A 25552-nucleotide genomic window follows, 5' to 3' on the forward strand; every position below is an offset into this window, starting at 1 on the left:
CATGCATACAGTCCTATGTACTACAATATGGGCATGGAAAATACATTGCGAATATAGAGTGATTGATTAGGGGATAAATTTAGGAAAAACGCATCGATTGTGGTTAGTTCTGAAAAAAAGAGAGAAAGAATTATTTCGTCAAATGAACAGACAATCTAAGTTCTGTCAATATGAATAGCAATATCCGATTCTTTTTTTATGTTTGATTTCTTTGCTGCATCATTTTCGTTGATTAGACTGGACAAGATATATACGCATTACATACATGTATATAAATTATCTGCATTGTTCTCTGCACGGTATGGGTGCATGTAATTTATGTTTTCTGGTTTATCAATAAATGGAACCTTGCGGACGAGGAAAACAATGTAACTTGTAATGTCGTAGCTGCTGTTTGTACCAATTGTTTTTCTGGTATGCTAAATGAAGACGTTCTTGAAATACATAAAGATTTATCCCTTCAATCAAACTACTTTTAAAGCACAAATAAATTGTATTTCACTTTTGGCTTAATCTTTAATTACAATACAAACAGAATTTTGATGAAATATTATAGAATGGACATGACGAAAAAGGAGAAACTCATCCAAAGCTACTAAAATATACTTCTTTGCATCGACAAAATTACCATAAAAATGTACCTTTTCAATATCGAAGGCACTGCATCCAGTTTGTTTTCTCCATCGTTCTGGCACACAGCAACACAGAGCGTGGCAACAAGTACTGGTCAGATCGGGGTCGACTGATTTTGGGTCGTTAAACCCTGAAGTCAGAATAAAGACGGTAACACTGTCTTGATATGAGCAGCAAGACGCTGGAAACATTTGCATGCAAACACATCGGACACATTCCACTTTTTGTAACCACTCCAATACATCTGCATGCAGTTTAAAGTCACATCGATATTGTGTACTATGGAAAAGACGTAGCACAAGATTGTCATGTGGAAAAGGAATGTACCTGTGATTGCACTGACCAAGACACCGACTCCAAAACACACGATAAGGCCGATGGTTGGGTAGGCATAACTCGAGAGAGCATACAGATCTGTGATACCAGCCCTACAGCGTGAGAAATATGATAATATCAGAGAAGATACCTTGTCAATCACAGTGCAAAGACTGGTGGAAAGCTTGTTTGATGTGCTTTCCTAACTATATCATATTCATTGATACTGAATTGATAGACACAGCAAAAACACAGCTGTTATCACACGAATTCCGTATGTAGGCCTATATAGCAACACAATAAATTATGTAAGTCGATCGAAGTTTTACGTTCTATTATACTTTGCTTATACTCTGCACTAAATTTCAGATTGTTTGTAATGAAACAGCTAACATTTCTTTCTTACATCAAGATTTTTTTTATAAGTACGTTCATGTCCTGCTTTTTCCTGTTTTAGTTACGTGTTTGGAGACAAACAGTTTTGACCGAATGAATTCAATTCAAATTCACCTCAAATGATTTTATTTCCATATAAGGTAATACAAAGTAATATACATAACGCGTACATGAGCACATCATAACATCAAAATGAACTTTGAATCACGTAATCTATCAATCATCATCATCCATCAATCATTGCTAAATTACATGTATAAACAATAAGTGCAAATTAATAAACGACATCAGAATTCACCATTCCCCCAGACTGAGAATTCTATGTTTTCTTGTTATTACTGAAAATAACGATGAGCCAAATATTGCAGGCAAACATGCAGTCCTAAGTTATATAATACTCAGCAGGGAAGGATCCAATAATTACGTAAACGGGAGGGGGGCGCAAAGCAAGGTGCCACTTCCGGGTTTCATCAGCTGGCAAGCAAAAAGAGAGCAAATTAAAGGATGGAACGCGCCCCATTTGATTTTTTTTTTCTTTTTATTTTCTTCATAAACAAAAAAAGAGGGCGGACCCGGTTGGATCAGCCACTGGTTAGTTGAGGGAAGGTGCAATCGCATGTCTTTTGCTACTTGATAACCAGTAAAAAAATGACAGATGAAGTCACTGACAGAACCGACTCTTGAGTTTGGAAGTTTCTGTTGAAGTATCCAAGTAATCTGAAGAAAAATTGAGAAAACCTGATGAAAGATGTGTCATGACACATATTATCTAGATACGATCGTTTTGGTCATAAAAGCGAAAGTCAGGGCTTATATGATTAGTCAAAACAAGTCAACAAGCATGCATAGCATTTTATGATATAGCCCCTGTTAGGAACCAAATTTCCTGACATGCCATCATTATCTCCCCAATCTTACCGGGATTCTTCCCCTACGGTTGGCGTCGTGCTATACTCGGTCACAAGAGAGCTAGAAGTCCAAGCCCTGTCTGTAGTGTTCAGGTCGGGGCAATTGTCCGTTGATAGCACGTTTTGACCTCCGTCAGTGGGGTAAAGAATGGACCCGATCTTGATCCAACTCAGTAGTATAACGCCGGTGAAGAACCCAGCGATGGCACCCTGCGATAATGTAGTGGGACCATCGTAATGTTATTCATGGCAAAGTATGTAATGAGTGCGTCTGAATAATAATACACAATGTATGCATGAATATCATGTAATGTAAACAAAGAAAAAAAAAGAGAATACTTACTAGCAAAAATTATGCGAATTATTTATTTCGCAGTGACATGTAATCGAATTTCAAGTACCGTAAACTGTTAATATTTCTGACAAATTTTTGTTGTGGTATAATGGAATTTAAGGAAGAAAATTCAATTTTGATAACTTGATGTGTAGGACTATTATGAATATAAATATTTACCATTTCGTAAATTTATAATCATACATTTCGACTTGGAGGATTCTGTACGTTAGGGTCAACCATTGATAATATCAGGAACAAAGGCCAATGAAAGGAAATAACGTAATTTCATAATGCTTACCGCTGAATTGCTGCGATGAACGTATACTCCAAGTAAGAAAACACCAATCAGACTCCCTCCCACAATTCCCGTTAGAGAAACTGCAAGCTGAAACAAACATGAAGCAATGTGGCATCATTAATGTCTAGATTCCTTTATAAAATAAAATCACGTCACATTCGCATTGTATTTCTTTGTCGTTTTTTTCGCTTCGATCATGGCTATTACGTTCGAGTATATCTTGCTATCATTATCTAATGGTAAGTCTAGTCAAACAACATTACACGTATATATTTTAAACATTTATGTAGTGCCAAAGAATTGTCACTTTTCATTTTCTTTTTTAATGAAGTATAAGATACATTCTACATGATAAACATTCGACTTTCCCAGTCAAAGCATTCTGGTGTTTTCGATTTGATGTGATCAGAGAAATACAGCATGTCATGATTATAGCTTACAAGACAAGTCCACCTGCACAGTCATGTGGATTAAGTGATTGCAGCAATACTATAGTAGAACACATTAGCGAGAGTTTGAGGAAAATCGGGAAATTCCGTTCAAAAGTTGTGCATTTTTGAAGTTTTTGCTCAGTCACTGCTGGGTGAGAAGACTACTACAACTTGTGATTGCACATTTTATTGTGTAGAACGATATAAAGAAAATAAAAATGAAATTCAACGTATCTTCACTTTTCTCGCATGATAAACGAACACTTGACTTGCCTCTTTCAGAAGGCAGGGGAATAATATTACCCTTAACATACAGCAGTGACAAGTCGAGGAAATGTGCAGGTTTTTGCTTTTTTTTTCAAATAAAATTTTGTGAAATTCTCTCTACATTTTTTCCTAATAATAACTGTTCTACACTGCGAGTAGCAGTCTTATCATCCAGCAATGAACACAGATGAATGCGCAGATATTTCAAAAATTTGTTACTTTTGAACGGATTGTCCAATTTTGCCCAAACTCTCACTGAAATATTAATATTGCTGCATTCATTCAATCCGCATGTATATGTAGGTGGACTTATCCTTTAAGATCTGAACAAAACTTTAAGACTTACGTCTGAGTGTTTATTGGGAGGAGTTGAATCTAGTTGATAAGCAAACAATTAGGGAGCAATATTTGAATGTACATGTGACAAGAATACGTAAGTATATTAAACTATCGAGCACTTGCAATCGAGCACATGTATCCCCGAACCCGTCCCATACCCCATCTGGTTTACTTTTCAGGCCAGAATGTTGTATGATATGGCAACTGTCGCAGGATACAATAAAATTCGACGAGAAATGAGGCTATACGTTTATAGTACATATAGCACATACAAGGAATATGACATGTCATCCTATAAAAGTTTGAACAATGAGAGCGCTGGCAATGAAAACCTTTGTTACCTAGAATAACTCCCCATAAACGTCCATAGCAAGTTTGAATAAAATCCGACTAGAAATGTGGCTTATACAGCATAATTATACAAGAACTGTGACATGGCCTCTAAGTCGGAACACTGAGGGCGCCGCGGCGCCGCGCCGTCACGACAAACTGTTGTGTCCTCCATGTAGAATGACCACCCATACACCTCATTAGCAAGTCGGAGTAAAATCCAGTAACAATCAAGTTTTTGCCTAAATAACCATTCATTTTTGCAAATTTTGATATGGTTAGGGTGACCTTTGACCCTGTAAGAGGTTGAACAGTGAGGGAAGCATTATCAATAGGTATAGGTGTGTAGATTTGACCTTGATACATTTACATACCAAATTTGAGAAAAAAAAATTGTCCAGAAACAAGGCCAGCGTCGCACACACAAGCAGACCCTGTTATATTTCATGTATAAAGACGGAACAAGCGTAAAACAATAGGCTTCTTAGTCTTACCATAATACACCTTCATGCCAAATTTGAAGATGATCGAAGAAGAACTGCAGCTAGCTAATAGAGCGCTCAAAAAAAAAAAAAAAAAAATCTCTGCGGTGGACGTGGACGCGGACGCGGCGGACGCGGCGCAACCAGGCCAAATCCATAGTATCCGCCGAACTCTGTTCGGGGGATACAAATAGTTTTGCTGTTCTACAAGTGTTCTGTCCATGATTCAATCCGTCGCTTTGAATATGCATACCCGAACTACCCGAATAACCACTGATCGCATACTTCTAAGAGAAGCTGTTTCATTTCTGTTCTGTTCTGTTCTGTCTTTCTTTCTTTTTTGATTACCTTTTTTGAGATATAGGAAGGGACAGTTTGAAGGGTAAAAGATATAGGACCGTCAATGATAACGTGCACTTTCAAGAAGTTTGTAATTCTTGGACACGCTCTTGCACGCGTGCGCTCGCACGTACACACATCAGCACACATTGAGATGCATAAATCAGCATCCCTCAAAATACCTGAAGAACGCCGCTACCCATAAGACTGGCTAGATAGGCAGTCCCCATGGTCAGAATCCCGTAACAGAGAGCTTTGTGAAGAATTGAATGTAGGAAGTAAATTAATATGAAATGTCAATGTAACAGCACAGCGTAAACAAATGGTGATGTGGATAGTTTACTACATATAGGGACCACGGCCGGAAAGAAAAATAAAATAAGTAGTGAATGCTCCACTAATATAAAGATTATTCGTAGAGTTATACATGACGAAACGCTCGACACTGAAAAACCAACTTTCCAAAATGATTCAAGGATTCTTTTTCTCTCATTATTATTACGTAATCATTTTCCTGGATTGTCTTGATCATTATGACCCTCATGGTGGCACGTGCTTCATTTATATAACTCATGTCAAGCAAAGGAGTCAAACACATTGAGACAAATTCGAGACATGTTCCTGAAATCCCCATTTTATTTGGACATTGTACAGTGTATATCCAAAAGTAATCGGTTCCCGCTGGGGATATCATTGTCACTGATTGTCATATTGAGAGTTCGAAATCATGCTCTGATAATCAAATATATCGACAATGCATTGCAAAATCGTGTAAAAATTATGAATACACCTACATTAGGAGAAACATGCTCCCCCATGGCTATGTCTTTGTCTATACGTTACACTTTCAAAAAACTTGAACTACATTTATGTTACATTCTTTATCAAATATTGGTATCTTCTTTCACAGTAACCTACCGAGTCCTTTAGAAACCCAAACATAGGTGCTTGGTTTCATATCAGTCCAAATGGATTTGATAAAATCTTCCCCTGTCACCGCTGCCAGGGAATTGATTCCAGACGACATGGTACTGTAAATGGTTTATATAGAGACGAAGAGAGGCGGAGGAAATCATAATACATTATATCAATGCGCCAAAATTACAAATGTCAAAAAGAGGATGAAAACAAGGAAACTTTTATCGAATTCAAAATCTCAGTGCTCTTTCTACATGAACATATTAAAAGGTTTCCCTCAATCAGATTTCTGCTGAGTGGTTACAGCTCGTTACTGCGAATTGCTCGCTATTCCGAAAATGAAAAGGAGTTTGTTAAAGGCGAAAATGGATAAAGTGTTCGTATACTCTCAAGACAAAAGAAATACAACAGTTTGTAAATCCTCAGATAGAACATTGTTTCCTGTTCCGAAAATAGATTACATATTTGATTGATAAATACTGTGTATACAGGTGCAGTGATTTAAAATCTGATAAATGAATACTTTTGTGTATTATTTATTATGTATTATTGATGATGGAAATAAATAATGACCTAGATAAAAAAAAGGGACTGAACTGAATATCGTAGGACTTACATGCGCAATAAATCGTATCGTAAGGTATCACGGGAGGATACAACACAAGTTTATTTTTTTATTAATACATACATTTATCACAAGTATAAAGTGAAATGGATGGGTTCATTCATGATTACTCATTTTGCCCCCTGAGAAAGTTTGGTGTAAGTTTTAGGGGTTCTATCCTATGTTATATCGCCTCTAATAATGATAACAATTATTGCAAAAATTATAAAAACAATAATGATGTAAACCATACATATCATACATAACCTTGAAAGTAATTGTATATCATGTATATTATGGACTTTGCTGAGGTCCCGGGCTGAGGTAAAGCATTTTGATTGGTTTTACCGAACCTGGTGTGTGTATGTGTGTGTGTGTGTGTGTGTGTGTGTGCGCGTGTGTGTGTGTGTTGCGTGTAAGGAGCCTACCCTGTCTTCCCTCCCATACATGCATCCCTATACAGCCTCATGCCTTGCTCATGTTTGCTTTTCAATCATGTCAATACCATCTGCTTATGTACAAACAAAGCATTTAGACAGTTTAATCATATTGGGTGTTATCAATACGAAAATCTGACTGTGATTATTTTTTTAACATACTGTATACAGGGCTGCACACTGGCGCCGGTCCGACGGTCAAAGACCGGTAAAAGTCACTGTCGGACCGGTAACTTTTCAGGAAATCCACAAGTTACCGGTCCGACATGACCAGTAAAAAAAAAAGCATTGGTGGGGTCAGTAGCAAGGAAAAGAGCAGCCCCGATCAGGGAGAAACAGAATGCAAGATATCGCACTGTTCAACAAGTTTTACGCAAGTTTTCGTTTACTTTTGTACAATAAACATAGTTTTGAGCACTAGCAGTCGACCAGTTATTCGCGCTCGCTGCCATGCAATGCAATACATGCAAAGGATCACGAAATCGGCTCTTCCGTGTACTTTTTAAGAACGCATGCACAAAATGTGAAGAGATAATACTAGGGAGAAAAAAAAATCATGAAATCATGGCAGTCCCACTTACATATTTCAGGTAGAAATCGCCCCAAAAAGGATCATGAATTCGACCGGCCGCGTCGTATCTTCCAAAAGATAATGTACGAAATGCGAAGAGATTATAGAGGAGAAAAAGAAAAAAAAATAAAGGACACATTTTGGTGAGTGCATCATAAACGATTACAGCCGAATAACAATTCATGAAATCAACGCAATCCCGTTGAAATTTGAGGAAATAATAGGCGCAAAAAAAGGATCTTGAATTCAGTCCTGCATGCCGTCTTGGTTATCAAAAACGCACACACAAATGCGACGAGATTATCGGGAGAAAAATAAAAAAGACATTTTTACCCTTCTGGTGCGTGTATTACAAAAGATTACATCCGAAGTAATTCATGAAATCGCCACAATCCCGCTGATATTTGAGGTAGAAATAGGCGCAAAAAGGATTGTGAATTCGGCCGTGTCGTATACCTTGTAGATAAGAACGCATGTACGAAATGGGAAAAGATTAGCGGGAGAAAAATAAAGGACACATTTTCACCCCTTTTGGCGCTTGCATCATATAAATTACAGCCGAATAATAATTCATGAAAATTTCGCAATCCCGTTGGAATTTGAGTAAACAATAATAGACGCAAAAAGAATATCGAATTCGGCCCTGCATGCAATGTATAATTTTGAAAACGCCAAATACGAAGAAATTATCGGGAGAAAAATAAAGAACGCATTTTCAACCCTTCTGGTGAATGTATCACAAAAGATCACAGCCGAAATAATTAATGACATATCGCAATCCCGCTGATATTTGATGTAGAAATAGGCGCTAAAAGGACCGTGAATTCGGCCGTGACGTATAGGCATGTACGCAATGCGAAGTGATTATTGGGTGAAAAATGCAGCACACATTTTCAACCCCTTTTGGCCCGTGCATCATAAAGATTATAGAGCCGAGTGATAATTCATAAAATCATCTCAATCCCGTTGAAGTTTGAGGAAACGATAGGCGCAAAAGAATCGTGATTTTTGGCCGTGTCGTGTATCTTTTAAGAACGCATTTACAAAATGCGAAGAGGGGAAAAATAAAGAACACATTTTCAACCTCTTTTGGCGCGTGTATCATAAAAGATTGCATCCGAAGTCATACATGAACTCATCACAATCCCGCTGATATTTGAGGTAGAAATAGGCGCAAAAAGGATCGTGAATTCGGCCATGTCGTATACTATACCTTTCAAGAACGCATGTACGGAATGCGAAGAGATTATGGGGAGAAAAATAAAGAACGCATTTTCAACCATTCTAGCTGGTGCGTGCATCACAAAAGATTACATCTGAAGTAATTCATGAAATTGCCACAATTCGTCTGATATTTAATGTAGAAATAGGCGATAAAAGGATCGTGAATTCGGCCGTGTCGTATACGCATGTACGAAATGCGAAGAGATTATTGGGAGAAAAATACAGGACACATTTTCAGCCCCTTTTGGCCCGTGCATCATAAAGATTATACGGCCGAATAATAATTCATGAAATCATCGCAATCCCGTTGAAGTTTGAGGAAACAATAGGCGCAAAAAGAATCATGATTTTGGCCGTGTCGTATATCTGTTTAGAACGCATTACGAAATGCGAAGAGTTTATCCGGGAAAAATAAAGGACACACAACCCATTTTGGCGCGTTTATCATAAAAGATTACTGCCGAAGTTATCATGAAATCATCGCAATCCCGCTGATATTTGAAGTAGAAATAGGCGCAAAAAGGATCGTGAATTCGGCCGTGTCGTAGAACGCATGCACGGAATGCGAAGAGATTATGGGGAGAAAAATAAAGAACGCATTTTCAACCATTCTTGCCGGTGCGTGCATCACAAAAAGTTACATCCGAAGTAATACGTGAAATCGCCACAATTCCGCTGATATTTGAGGTAGAAATAGGCGCAAAAAGTATCATGAATTCGGTTGTGTGGAACATCTGTAAGAACGCACTTACGAAATTCGAAGAGTTTATTGGGAAAAAATAAAGGACACATTTTCAACCCCTTTTGGCGCGTGCATCATAAAAGATTACAGCCAAAGTAATTTATGAAATCGTCACAATCCCGCTGTTGAGGTAGAAATAGGCGAAAAAAGTATCATGAATTCGGCCATGTGGTGCATCTTTTTAAGAACGCACTTACGAAATTCGAAGAGTTTGTCGGGACAAAATAAAGGACACATTTTCAACCTCTTTTGGCGCTTGCATCAGAAAATATTACAGCCGAAGTAATTTATGAAATCGTCACAATCCCGCTAATATTTGAGGTGGAAATGGGCGCAAAAAGGATCGCGAATTCGGCCCTGCATGTCGTGTACCTTTCAAGAACGCATGCACAAATGCGAATAGATTATCGGGAGAAAAATGAAGAACCCCTTGTAGCGCGTGCATCAGAAAATATCACAGCTAAAATAATTCATTAAATCGTCGCAATCCAACTGACCACCAAGAGCAGGTGAAGCAGTAAGTTCGTGTGCCGATGTTTAGAAAAAGTCACAAATGCATTTGATACAATCTGATTTTGTTCATTATCATTTTACACTGTAATTCACAAACAAACATTCTATTTTTTCCTATCTTTTTTTAAAAAATTTTTTGTGCAATGAATAATGCAAGTATTAAAAAAATATATTAATCTGTAAAATATACGTCCATAAAAAACAAGAAAATAAGTTTGCAAGTCAATTAATGTTTTTTAGGTTGTTGTTGTTGACCGGTAAATTTTCTGTTCGGACCGGCAAAAAATGGTAAAACGGGGCATTTACCAGTCCGACAGAGACAGGTTGGACCGGCAGAAAAAATTGGGTTAGTGTGCAGCCCTGCTGTATAGGTCCCGCACATGAGCATGATGAGTGGCGATAATCTTTGAACGTTTGTATGGGAGATTCATTTAAGAGAGATCTTAGAACTTGACAAATAGAGTTGAATGAATAAAGGAACCTTATGAAGAGAACAAACAAATAAGTTTGGTAATCACCTGATAGAGGCACTAAGAACTGCAGCGAGAAAGAGTCCCGGAACTCCAGGTATGTCAGCGAATATGTCCATCACAAACAGCGGCATGAGCTGTTAAAGACGTAATTTGCATTTTTTAAGTTTTCACATTAACACTTATGATAAATTCAGAATTTGAGTGCGTTTATCTAAACATTAGGGAGCTTTCGTAGGCACTTCTTATATATTAGGACGGAAGTCCGAGTGCGGGGACCGCCACAGCTGATTGCTTCGGCGTCCTCTCGGTCTCTCCGTCGTGTGGGGAAAGCTCCCTATTGTCTGAGGCCTATTATAATATCAATAGCCAAAATGCGCTTCAGGCATTTTCGGGCAATAGATAAACGCAGTCGTGTTTTCGATTTGAAATGCGTTTGACATTACGATCGCCTTTCCGCAAGTATAGATAACCGTAATGCCGTTTTAAAACGTATTCATTTTTATCTCTGAGCTGCCCAGGTCAACTTCGAGTGATCGAATGATTTTCTGTTAACAAGCAAAAGGATACGATGTTTACCGAAAATGAAGCAAAAAGAAGAGCACTATAAGTATGTTTTTGTCTGGTCGTCCTTATCGAGACAATATTTTCATCATAATGGAGACGTTACCCCCAACAGATCATCGCTGTAATAATGGCCTTGTGGGCATTATTTTGTAACTGAGTTTGTTACTTTTTTAATGTTTTTGTTCTTTTTTTCAGAAAAAAATTCAAGTAAACAAGCAGTGAAATATCAAGTTTTATTGACTGAGTAAATGGACAAATACGATTAGAGATTGAATATGCGAAATATGAGGAGTCTACTGAGGAGCATTGCTCCTGTATGGAATATAAGTTACAAATTCACCAAAGTTGGTATAAAACAAATTCTTACATCAAATTTACATTTTCTTAACGAATGACGAATTCTGAATTCGGGAATTTATTATGTCGAAGAATATATTTAAAAAAATTAATGACCATTACATTAAAGTACAAGAGAATGTAGTGTTCCGAGACGCTGGACATTGTTAGACTACTAAGACAGCAGCGAAATATAAACGACTCTTCTACTTAATAAACACATTGCAAAGCAAAGCAGAACGCAATTAATCCATCCAGGATTGAAAGACAGGGGATAGTGAATTTAGCAATGATTATACTACAAATGTTATTCGTACATCATGATTAATTAGTGTACGATTTCTGAACAATCTTACCTGATCTCTGTTGCTGACCACACCTTGGGTCAAAGGGTCACAGTCTTTGTAGTATGCATACATCACCAGACCAGAAACAACACAGAGGGAAACTATGAACGCATAAGAGATATTGAAGATTCCTATAGCCCTGCAAGGTAGCAACAAAATAAAAGCAATTTGACATTTTTAACAACAATGGCAAATTTATTATGCAGACACGAGGGACGGAGTAATTGACAGGCACCTCACAATTTTACAGGGTGTTGTGTGTGCTGTGTACAATCCCTCTACTCTCACACACACGCGCGTCTTACATCCCAAGAGCTATGAAAACGATGGAAAACAAGGTCCATAAGTTAAATACCCACAGGTCATACATACTAGTAATCATATCAGAACACCAATTAGAACAGGTCTCCAAGCTATATAAGAAACATGCCTATAGATACGAACTACTTGAGACGTGAACTAGGCAAACATTGTCAAGTGTCTGATACTTCGTGGACCATAAAGCTCTCGGACCTACTTATCTTGATGTCGAGCTCGTGGGCCTTGTTCACTTGGTGTCTAAGCTAGGCTGACACTTGCACGACTTTTGGCCACGATTTTGTCTTGGCAAGTCGTGCCATCTTGGAGCACGAACTGGGAGGCTCCCGCACTGTTCACGACTAGATCACGCATAGTTCACGACGAGTTCACGACGAGTTCACGAATGGTTCACGAATGCGTGCCCATTAGTGTCCACATTGAAACGAACTGGCACGACGAGTTCACGCATAGTTTGCGCATAGTTTACGTATAGTTTACGCACTTCCCGCATTGGCACGACGAGTTTGCGCAATTCGGACGGTGTCGTGCCGACTTGGGCACGCCATAATTATATAAAGGGGGCCGTCCCAACCCCTGGTCATTTTGGATTGGCTGTGGAAGAGACAACATGCTGAATACTTGCATATATTTGCTGTTTGCTGTTTTCATGTTAATAAATTGTTATCTTATTTCAAAACACTTGTTTTTCTTTTTAGGCCATTCTCCCCCAAAATGTACAAAAACCGCGATTTTCGTGTCGCCAGCATATTTGTACGGTTTAGATTGATATTTTGTCCCTCAGAAATCAACAATTTTAGTTCAATTCATCCGACCGGTTAGACTTGTAAAACAGATATCAATAAAGCTTATTGGGACCCTCGGGATTAGAAATACGATCCAACGTTTGATGTAACTCTAAAAAACCCATGCATGTCGACAGAAGAGGACGTGCTCAACAAGTTCCCACTCATCAACGTATCATTCAAATCAAATCTTTTGTGCTTCATTCCATTGCCCCTCAAGTGCCTGAATGAAAAATAATATTACATAACAATATGATGTTTTGATATTTCTCCAGGAGATCATTAATATCATGTCGCTAAATCGCCGGCAGATACGTTACCCTTTTTGAGACCCTTAAGAGAAGATCAAAGTAATGCCGCATAACACGGTAATTTAATGTGTTAAACAGTCAACTTCACGCATGCGTGGAACCATGATTTATTCATGGAATCTCTTGTTACAAAAAAAAGGAAAATTATACTGATCCGAAGCCGTGGAAACCTAATGTTACGATGAGCTGATATCAGATACGTTACCCAAAATTTGCTACATTTAGAAAAAAAAAGTATGCTGTAATATGAAAGCAAGGCTACTTTTAAATACGTAAGGTAATGATTGATCACACAACAGAAATTACCCAAGAAAATTAATATTTGTTTTTAGTAAATAATAGTGTGCGAATGGTAACGGCACATCAGATATGTTACCATCAAATGCGTCAGATTATACGTTACCAATAAAATGTATACCTTGCAGCAAAGTTAACCGCAACACGCTTTTGTGCGCGGATTTAACCGGTTGATATCGTGCTCTATACGACTTGATAAGAAAACATGCCGTTCTAAAAGGAATTAAAGGTTTATTCAATGAAAAATCGGTTTTGAAGTGGCCGAGATATCCAACATAAGGCAAAAGAAAGAGGTCCTAACAAAATGTGATCTATTTTTATTTGAACGTCTTTCTTTTACTTTATTATGGACATCTCAGCCATTTCTAAACCGATTTTCATCAAATAAACTTTTCATAAGTATAAGTCATGTAAGTGGATTTCAGTTATCTTGCAGAAGGTTCAAAACTGAATCCTCATCTAAACCAGAACTATACTATCCCTTAGAATTATGGCATTTACAAAAAGTGCCGTCAGATACACATAACAAATCCATTTTATTTCTGTTTTGTTGAGGTTTGTGTGTGTTTGTGTGTGTGTGTGTGTGTGTGTGTGTGTGTGTGTGTGAGCGTGTGTGTGTGTGTGAGCGTTTTGTACCACAATACATTTTTGTCTATAAAAATCAACTTAGGACTTTTATTAAGGGCTGAAGTCTGGTACCCACATTATGTTGTCAACTTAACAGCAAACGAGGCTACAAGAACGCTCTATACCTTTGTTCATTATAATTTTGCATCTTATCTAGATAAAATGCGCTCACTGTTATGGTTAAAGTCAAGAGCACTTCCTTGGTTGCACAATGCTCTGAAAATGACTGTAGGATTTGATGTCTAACTTTGTGCATGAGTTTTTTTTTTCAATCATATGATTTTGTGATCTGGGTTTGATGTAAATTGGTAGTTTAATGTGTCACTAAACATAAATGCTTTGTCAGATACGTTACCATCGTTTCTCTATTCGTGAGAGAGGAAAAGAAACTAAAAAAAAAGAAAAAAGGAAGAAACTAAAAAAAGACATGAGAAAAAGAAACAGAAAAGCATGGTGCGCAATCCACTGGGCCACGCACTGCCACGCATCCTCCCGCATCGTCCCGACGAGTTCACGACGAGTTCACGAACAGTTTGCGCATAGTTCACGACCCGATCGCGAAATTTTGTCGTGACCAAAATTTTGAACATTTCAAAATTCTCGTTCCGACATGGCACGCAGTCACGACGGGTTTACGCACACTTCACGCCAGTTTACGACTAGTTTGCGCACTGGCACGACTCGAGTCGTGCCAATGCGTGCCACAAAATCGTGCAAGTGTCAGCCTGGCTTCAGCTAGGCTGACACTTGCACGACTTTTGGCCACGATTTTGTCGTGGCAAGTCGTGACCAAAATTTTGAACATATAGCCAGGCTGACACCTGCACGATTCTGTGGCACGCATTGGCACGACTCGAATCGTGCCAGTGCGCAAACTAGTCGTAAACTGGCGTGAAGTGTGCGTAAACCCGTCGTGACTGCGTGCCATGTCGGAACGAGAATTTTGAAATGTTCAAAATTTTGGTCACGACAAAATTTCGCGACCGGGTCGTGAACTATGCGCAACCTGTTCGTGAACTCATCTTGAACTCGTCGGGACGATGCGGGAGGATGCGTGCCAGTGAGTGGCAGTGCGCGCCATGCCACGAGTGTCACGAATACTTCATGAACAGCTCACGTCGAGTTCGCGAGTAGTTAACGACATGTTCGAGAATTGGTGCGCGTCGCAGCGTGGTCGTGGAAGCCGTGGAAACCTACGTTACGATGTGCTGATATCAGATACGTTACTTAAAATTTGCTTCATTTAGAAAAAAGTATGCTGTTATATGAAAGCAAAGCTCCGGTACTATTGAATATCTAAGGTAATAATTACTCACACAACACAAATTGCTCAAGAAAATTAATATTTTTGTAAATAATAGTGTGAGAACTGTAACGGCCCATCAGATACGTTACCATCGAACATGCCAGATACGTTACCAATGAAATGTATCGTGCAGCAAAGTTAAGCGCGACGCACTTTTGTGCGCGGATTTAACCGATTGACATTTTGCTCTATACGACTTGATAAGAAAGCATGCAGTTCTAAAAGGAAATAAAAAATATTTAATGAAAAATCGATTTTGAAGTGGCCAAGATATCCAAAATAAAGTAAAACAAAGAGAAACAAAATGTGATGGCCGGTCTACTTTTATTTGAACATATTCCTTTTACTTTATTATGGAAATCTCAGCCATTTCTATAAACCGATTTTCATCAAATAAACTTTTCGTAAGTATAAGTGGATTTTGATTATCTCGCAAAAGGTTAAAAACCGAATCCTCATCTAAACTAGAACTATGATGTTATCCCTTAGAATTATGGAATTTACAAAAAGTGCCATCATATATATGTAAGAAATCCATTCTATTCCTGCTTTGTTGAGGTTTTGTATGTGTGTGTGTGTGAGCGTTTTTGTATACCACAATAAATTGTTGTCTGTAGAAATCAACTTAGGACTTACCCACCTTATGCTGTCAACTTCAGAGCAAACGAGGCTACATGAACGCTCTATACCTTTGTTCATTATGATTTTGCATCTTATCTACACAATGCGCTCAGTATTATGGTTAAAGTCAAGAGCACTTCCTTGGTTGCACAATGTTCTGAAAATGACTATAGGATTAATGACGTCTAGCGTTTTGCACCAGGTTTCTTTTAATCACATGGTTGAGTGATCTGGTTATGATGTAAATCGGTAGTTAAATGTGTCATTAAACATAAATGCTTTGTCTGAGTTATTACGGACAGGAACAAAGGAAAATTGAATTTGTGCGTATCATGTGCACAGAAATCTTTTCCAACTTCAGTTTCTTCCATGTAATTACAAAATTTCGGAACTATATCAGATAAAAAGTATTGTGGATTTGTATTTGTTTGGTTCTCGTATTTCACGTCAGAAACGTTACCACACACCGTTCTTCTTCTGATCCAGAATGTATTTAATCTGGGAGAGATGTTACCTGGTATTTGCTATTCATGAGAAGTTTAATACTTATTCATGATGTTTCAAACATAATCAATGAGATTATTGATATGATTCAAATGCAAGTACTAAGTTAAATTAGGGTAACATATCTTAAGTCGAAATATATTCATTTCCTTGCTTTCTATTTTCCCTTCACTTTATAAATCAGGATCATTTCTATAGTTGTACATTAGATCACGGCTGACTCCAAAATGTTTTAATGATGTTTGTTTATGTTTAAGCTTGTAGTTTTACGTAAGCATTGCCATTTTAAAGCGAGAAATAAGCAGGCAATCAACGATTTTCTGCGATGTTACCTCTGGTAACGTAGCTGATATTTAACATGTAAAAAAGGACTCTGCGTTTGGAAATGTTTCTAGAAAAAATATGAGCTTTCAAAAATCACCCATTGATTTTTTTGTATTCCTAAGGAATCAAACTTTCTGAATTTATAAAACATGAATAAAATCTTTGATGTTGAATTTTTGTCATTTGTACAACTGCAATTGCACACTTTTTCGGAGAATGGCCCTAGAGCAGTTGCCAGGTATAGACATCTTCTCTTCTCTGCAATGATTGTGACTCTGGCATTCAGCATGTTGTCTCTTCCACAACCAATCCAAAAATGACCAAAGGTTGGGGAGGCCCCCTTTTTATATGGCGTGCCCAAGTTGGCACGACACCGCCCGAATTTCGCAAACTCGTCGTGCCAATGCGGGAAGTGCGTAAACTATGTGCAAACTATGCGCAAACTATGCGCAAACTATGCGTGAACTCGTCGTGCCAGATCTTGTAAATGTGGACACTGATGGGCACGCATTCGTGAACTATTCGTGAGCTCGTCGTGAACTCGTCGTGAGCTATGCGTGAAGTAGTCGTGAACAGTACGGGAGCCTCTCAGTTCGTGCCCCAAAATGGCACGAATTGCCAAGACAAAATCGTGGCCAAAAGTCGTGCAAGTGTCAGCCTAGCTATACACTGTATCAAAATTCTCGTCCCGACATGGCACGCAGTCACGACGGGTTTTACGCACACTTCACGCCAGTTTACGACTAGTTTGCACACTGGCACTACTCGAGTCGTGCCAATGCGTGCCACAAAATCGTGAAGTGTCAGCCTGGCTTTAAGTGTTGAACTAATGGGCTGTATAACTCGTGAGCTGTTTAAGTCCAGGGTGGTATGACTTGTGAGCTGTTTGACCCATGGGCTGTATGACCCGTAGTGGGTGTCGGTCTCGTGACGTGCACCCCATGACCCATGGGTGTCTTTGGTGTAACCGATCGATATTTTGAATACAGATTGACACATGACACGATGACACAAATTTCTTGACTGAAACTTGGAGAATGAAATACTTATCCTCCACAAAGGACATTGAAGACATTACAACTTCTCTCATTGACACACGTTTTCAAAACAAACAAACAAGCAACAGACAAACAAACAAACAAACGAACAAACACACAAACTGAAATATACCAAAATTCCAAAATTGGTGTGATAACTAGCTTGATACCTACTGTTTAGCTTTTTTCTTCGATCCACAGGCTAGCAGTCGCTGAGCAACCATCTGGTTAGTGTAGAAGCTGAGTTGCAAAAAAGTATTACCAAACAGCATAGTCCAGACTGAATAGGTAATACGGGGATCCGGATTCATCCTGTATATGAACAAAAATCACCCAATTCATTGCAGCCGTACAGTAGGCCCTAATTGATTCCTGAGTATAGAAGCATTTGGATAAAGATACATTTGAGTGTGTCTACTAAGTCTGAAGAGTTCAAATTCCATATACATGTAATCTTATCCTATATGTATCGAATTTATTTGTCGGCTGTCATAATACATCTTGTAAAAAGCTGTTGTTGTTTGTTTAATTGAAGTGCTCTTGGCACAATAAATTTTGCATATACAGTGACAAGTTTTTGAAATGCACTAACTCACTCAGTGAAATATATCCTGTTTCCTTCCACACCTCTCCTGATCACTTCGTCAACGCCCCCGACGTCGATTGTGCCCTTGACGATGATGGCTATCAAACCACCGACGATCACCAGGGCTTGCAAACTATCTGCCCATAAAACTGCCTTAATGCCCCCCTGAATCAAAAGGCAAAAACAACAAATTGTTTAGATATAAACAATGCAGTTCAAGGAGGGTTTTTTTTTTCACGGGACACTTTTTGTTCATTTGAATTTAAAGAAGAATTGCACCTAAATCCACTTGTTCATTTACATTCAATATGAAACAAAAAACAATTATTAGGCAAAAATTTCAAACTGTGGTGGGAAATTTGGCAGCCAACTTTAACACCGCAACAACCTCCAGGATAGAAAAGATGAATCCTCCGATTTTGATTTATCACATTAATGTGTTAATCGGGTCAAACCATCTGAAAAATAAGAAAACTATGCATTCAGTGAAGTAGGATTCAGACCGTGGAAGATAATGTACAGAAGCAGCACATGTTTTAGTGATCGGGGTTGAGGAGCCGTTCTATGATTTGAAAACACTTTCAATAATTATGGGGGTAGGTTTATTACTAGAAGTAAATGTAATGGTTGTAGATATTGAATCTAAATCATGACACTGATTATAGGTTTAGAATGACATCACACAATCGTTTGTCCTCATACCTGTTATTATTACCTAATGATATAAATTCAATACTTCATCTTATGATTACAAGTCAGTTCGCAGTTCCACTTTGCGCATGAGCAGAAAAAGGTCATTCGCACCAAACAGGTTAAGTTCCCTGGGATAAGCATTTGTGACGGAATGGTTATTCATGCAATCCATATAAATGGTGCTTGCCAGCACATCCACCTGACAGAAAAATCGATATTTGACAATATCAATTTATAGACAGAGATTGTTAATGCATTCAGTGCAAAGTAATGAAATGAATGTTTTTCCAAGTATCATTTGATGGATCATTCTGGCTATCTGGTTTACACAAGGTCATTTTTTTTTTGTTTCAACAGGATTGATGAATCCATGCATGAATTGTTACGTACAGCTTCTGCGCTGAAAACGAGTGCAGTGCCCCTAACCGACTGTGAAAAAAAGAAAGGTCATTCGTACCGATGTGCCCATGAGCTAACCCCGAACTGGCTCATTTACTTAGTCAAGAAGCTTGATTTCAAAATAAGTTATCAGTCATACGTTACAGTGACGAAAAAGGAATCATAATATCAAATATTGCACTGTTTGTCGTCATGCTCCCTGGAGCTATAGGGCATTAGTTAAAACGTAAGACATACCACTGTGCTGTAGAAGATGCATACTGCTCCAGTAGACATCACGGCAGTCCACAAGTCCATGCCGGTTACTATAGAAACGAGTGCAACGCAATAGTATAGATAAACAAGAAATCCTTTGCTCTCGGGAGTTCGTTTCTTCATTTTTTTTTAAAGTCGTAAGATGTACAGACTATTTTCTGATTATCGAAGTGAAATATTTCTTTTTTTTTAGTTTGTACACACAAAACAAGGTAATTGTATCTATCTTGTACTTACTTGTGAATCGTGGTTATTTGTGACTGTTTTTATTGTGTTACAATATTCGGCTTTAACAGATATATATTTCTGTTTGCATGGTATATACCGAGGTGCAATAAAGTATGGTGGAATTGATAAGTATGATTTTTGCGTTACTACGTACCTGCATTTAGTGCTGTGGCTGGAGTGTAGAGAACAATACCCATGTAGAGTAGCTACAAAAAAGATGATACGTAGACATCAAACACCAACTATACTAGATTCTTCCTTGAGCATAATTAGAATAGGTACCGACTTACTGTGTAATTTTTTTGATATCCACTGATAAGAATTAGAGCTGACAATAAGATTGTCGAAATGATAACCTGCAACGCAGTGAATGGTTATTATATTTTAGATTAAAAAAAGATTATCCTCTACTGATTGGTTAAAAGAGCTTCAGATAAGTATTTGTATTTAGGACTATTTCAAAATGTTGGCATGGTTGGTATTGCAAAATGTACTATTTAGAAGATGGCGTCACCTTTTAATACGACATTTCTCAAATAACACATTATTTGCGAAATGATGTCACAAGGCAATTATGACATCGCTTGCTGCTTGTACTTTGTGAAATGTAACAAAGCAGTTTTGACATCTCATAGTGATTCTGACATCGTATAGTCGCTGTAGGATTCCTCCACAACATCGCATCAATCACACGACTTCTTGTCTCATATTTTCCCTTTTCTATTAAATATTTGACCCAAATTTTAAATTTTCTGGTAAAAACTATTAGCTCGGGGCCTCCAATAGTATAGGCCTATTATTCATTTCAGAACTGCGCCCCTGAGTGAAAAGTAGACACTACTGGTTTTAGTCACCTTTGCCCATAATTTTACCAGACCCTAACAAGTCATATAAGCAATTAATGACCAAGGTATACTATCCTCATCTTCCATCGGTTTTTAGTATCATATTATCACGTGGACGAACAAGACTTTAGTAAAGGAACTAATATACTTACTAATTGAAGGGAGTAAAGCAGTGAGGCACTCAGTCTCATGGCTCGGTTGAATCTCATGTCTAAGTACTGTCAAAATCAGAGAAGCACAGAGGGTTTATGAAATGATTCTTCACAACTCTGGACTATTGATATCTTGAAAAATAAACACAAACCATTAAAAACTTATACAAAATTTGCCACATTTGACGGAATTCAGATACATGTCAAGATAGGCAGAACAATTTCCATATTTTGCACACACATTCACCATGGGGTGGGGCAAAATTCTCTATTTGTTTAAATAAGGCAGAAAACAAACAAAAAAACATTTTTTTTTTGAAATTTGGCCAAAAATATTTCTGGATGTCTGGAGCACAGGGTTTATCCCAAATCTGTATAGACTGACACCCCTTAGGTCGAGATTCTCAGTATGTGTGTGTTTGTTTGTGTGTATGTTTGTTTGCGTGTGTGTATGTGTGTGTGTGTGTGTGTGTGTGTGTGTGTGTGTGTGTTGTTGTTGTTGTTCTTGTTCTTGTTTCAGTTTAAGAATGAATTACTGAGTACCTGTAGAGCCTACGCCACAACGCACAGATAGGACCATTCTCCCAGTCTCGCAAACTGCATAGTAGGAGCCTAATATTTGTGGATGACGATCTCCTCTTGCATTTTAAAATACAATTACGTTCTTGTAATAAATCTACTTATACATTCACTCTATTTAGGTATATGTTTTGTAAGGATTTTTACGCCTCCGCCAAGAAGTGTTGCCTGATGCATTATGTTTTTGGGTTTTCCGTCAGTTTGTCCGTCCCACTGCCCGTAATAAATCGAGTGGGCAACGTAACTGAACGGGATGGTACAGTTTTGGTTTAGATGGCGGGGGCTGCAGGCTTCCAACCTTTTTCGTGTGTGTGTTCGTGAAAAGATGACAAACTTCTATTGAAATAACATATGAAAGATCATGTAATTCTTGAGGAATTCACAGTTTATTTGATGAAAATTGGTTTTTAACGGCAATTTGGGTTTAACGGCAATTTTCTGGTGCCACTTAAGGGGCTAATAGGCCTCAAGTGCGCCGGCCCTGTTCTGGGCCATGGGGTCAAAGGGCAAGGTCAAAGGTGATGTGAAAATGCTCAAATCTCCCGTATACATACTCTCTTAAACAGTTCAGCCATGCATCCAAATTAAACCTATAGTTCAAGGAAAGTAAACACTCAACAAATTTGTGACAAACATGCCACTTTATTTTTTTCCAACATTTTATGTGAAATTGTCGTCTCACATTGTCAAGATGTACAATATAGATCTACTGGGAGAACCACGCATCACGACCGAGGCATACTAGTCGCCATAGAGACATTTCTAGTTGTTCGTATTTTGATGACAAAATCGTTGTTGATTTCTCATAATGATGAATCACTGCATGGGATATTCAAAAAGGCGATCCCAATAAAGTGTGACAGGCCATGTTTAGTATCTCTTTGTTTTACCTTGTTTTTGGATATCTCAATCATTTCAAAACCGTTTTTCATCAAATAAATTTTCAATTCCCCTTAGAATTGTATGCTCTTTAACATTTCATAGAGTGGTTCTGAATACCTGACAAAACGTTAAAAGCTGAACCCTTACCTCAACCAATACTATACCATCCCTTTAAGAACCGTTCAAGCGATGAATCCAAATGAAACTTTGGTGTGTATTCCTATCAACATTTATTTGCTCAAGGTCAAAGATCAAAGATCAACATCAAATTCTTAAAATTTAACTACTTCACCCATAGGCTTATTTATGAAATGCCTCGACTGTTTTCATGAAACATAGTGTATACATGTATTACCAAATAAAGTTTTTCTCGGTAAAGTTTTAGACCATATGGTCAAAAAAGTCTAGTAAAACTTCTAAAATTTTACGTTTTTCCATATCTCGGAAATGGCTCAAGATACCTCTATGAAAATGTGTACGTGCTTGACTTTGTACAGAAGAATGAATGGCCTGATAGTGATTCTCCTGGGACTGGTTTGTCTGTTTTAGTTAGATATATATATTTATATATACATGTATAAATGTAATACCACATTAAGATTCTAGGGAAAGTTTTTGCCCAATGGGGTATAGGGTCAACTAGGGCACTTTAAGGTCAAGTAAAAATCCTAAAATTTCATTTTTTCTCCATATCTCAGGAATGGCTCGATGTATCATAATGAAACTTAGTAAAAATTCATGTGCTGCCTGACAGTGCTTCTCTTGGGAATATTTTGATCATGCTATATGTGGAGTCAAAGGTCCAGGGTCAAAGGTCATGTCTAGCTACTAAAATTTTACTTTTTAACACTGAAAGGTCCTTTTCTCTATACCTTGGATATTACTCAGTGCATTAACCTAATTAAAGGACAAGTTCACCATCATAGACATGTGGGTTGAGTGAATGCAGCAATATTAGTAGAACACATCAGTGAGAGTTTGAGCAAAATCGGACAATCCGTTAAAAAGTTATGAATTTTTGAAGTTTCTGCTCAGTCACGGCTGGATGAAAAGACTACTATAGCTTGTGATGTCACATGAGTACAACGATACAAAGAAAGAATAAAGAAAATTCAACAATTTCAATTTTTCTCGCATAACAAAAGAACACTCGACTTCTCTCTTTCAGAAGGCAGGGGGAATAATATTACCCTTAACATACGTCAGTAGCAAGTCGAAGAACTGTGCACTTTATTCAAAAAGTAAAGTTTTGTGAAATTCTCTTTTTATTTTCCTTATATAGTTGTACGCATGTGGCATCATACACTGTAGTAGTCTTCTCTTCCAGCAGTGACTGCGCAGATACTTAAAATATTCGTAACTTTTGAACGGATCGTCCAATTTTCCTCAAACTTTCATTGATGTGTTCTACTAATATTGCTGCATTCTCTCAATCCTTATGTATATGAAGGTGGACTTGTCCTTTAAGCTAGGTAAGTATACAGACATCTGCACAGTGCTTTTGTAGGAAAAGATATTGCCCATGGGGGTCAAAGGCCAAGGAAAAATTTTCAAATGTCTTGATTTTGTCATAGTTTGAAAACGTCTTGTAGTGAAAATGGACGTTACCAATTAGTGATTATATAGTTGAGAAATGGTGGAGAGGCGGCGCTACTTGTTTAAAATTTAGGTGGTGCAGTAAATATTTTGGGTGAAACTTCCGGATTTAATCAGCTGACAAGCAAAAAAAAAATAAATAAATAAATAAAAGGGGGGGGGGTTTACGGCAAATTTCTGGTGGCACTTAAGGGGCTAATAGGCCTCAAGTGCGCTGGCCCTGTTCTGGGCCATGGGGTCAAAGGGCAAGGTCAAAGGTGATGTGAAAATGCTCAAATCTCCCGTATATATACTCTCTTAAACAGTTCAGCCGTGCATCCAGATTAAACCTATAGTTCAAGGAAAGTAAACACTCAACAAATTTGTGACAAACATGCCACTTTATTTTTTTCCAACATTTTATGTGAAATTGTCGTTTCACATTGTCAAGACGTACACTATAGGCCTAGTTCTATTGGGAGAACCACGCATCACGACCGAGACATACTAGTCGCCATAGAGATATTTCTAGTCGTTCGTATTTTGATGACAAAATCGTTGTTGATTTCTCATAATGATGTCATTCGCACAACTGAATTGGTCTAGTTAACTTTCAAAACGACTTGCCTCGTAAATGCTTGTCACGTTGAGTCTCATATAGATTGGGAGGAACCATCTGATGGCGAGAAATGATCCAATGCATAGAGTGACTGCAACCCAACCGTACATGATGTTGTAGACGTAGACATCTCCTGGACTGCCAATGACTGAAATAGCAGATATGAAGCTCACCGTCATGGAGAGTGCGACAGGCAAGATGTTCACCTTGCGATCTCCGAGAAGAAACTCGTCGGCAGTTCGCTGACGTCCTCCAGTGAGCGCGGCATAGACACCGATGGCTGCCGAAGCTAGGAGCATGGCAGCGAACACCACGTAGTCCCACACTGAGAATTGCCTGGCGTCTGTCATTGTGACTTTTGTTTAAAAATTGTCGAAGCACAGTGATTTAATCCGCAAGTTTTATAAATGCTTAAAACAGATCGTGCAGGTTATTGCAAGCATATATTAACGGCAAAGTTTAATCAAGTGTTGTTTTGCAACTAAGTTTGAGTCCCGACGGCAAAGTAAGTGTCAATTCCAGTCCAATTAATATGCCTTCCCGAGGAGGCAGAAGAGCTGATTAACCAAAGAAAGATATAACAAAATGTTAGGGTTTATTTACCCTAAAGACACGATGAAATACAAATGCATGTTGACTTGTGTTGAAACGACTATCTAAAAACATTTCACATACATTGTATTTTCGAATAATTTTTCTCTCTTACTTCAGATTACTTATAGATACGCCCCACAATATTCTTGTTGTGACCTCATCTGTCAATCACTGTTAAAGTACTAATATGATTAACAAAAGACATTGGCAT

The 25552-nt window shown here is 38.1% G+C and overlaps 1 protein-coding gene across 1 annotated transcript; it reads right to left on the reverse strand.

Moving 5' to 3' along the window:
• Positions 1–960: 960 nt before the first annotated feature.
• On the reverse strand, positions 961–25097 carry LOC139713090 (sodium-coupled monocarboxylate transporter 2-like; the record flags this gene model as incomplete). Its single annotated transcript, XM_071624845.1, has 13 exons — positions 24756–25097; positions 21093–21158; positions 20250–20301; positions 19850–19917; positions 18531–18685; positions 18109–18246; positions 11814–11943; positions 10603–10691; positions 5994–6106; positions 5258–5328; positions 2888–2974; positions 2263–2462; positions 961–1061 (listed from the first exon to the last, which is right to left on the reverse strand). Coding segments are annotated over exons 1-13 (1612 nt in total), but the record flags the coding sequence as incomplete, so codon positions are not given.
• Positions 25098–25552: the final 455 nt, after the last annotated feature.

Source organism: Diadema antillarum, unplaced genomic scaffold (genome assembly GCF_040938485.1).
Source record: "Diadema antillarum isolate AM-2024a unplaced genomic scaffold, OU_Dant_1.0 seq00001904_RagTag, whole genome shotgun sequence".
Lineage (NCBI taxonomy): Eukaryota > Metazoa > Echinodermata > Echinoidea > Diadematoida > Diadematidae > Diadema > Diadema antillarum.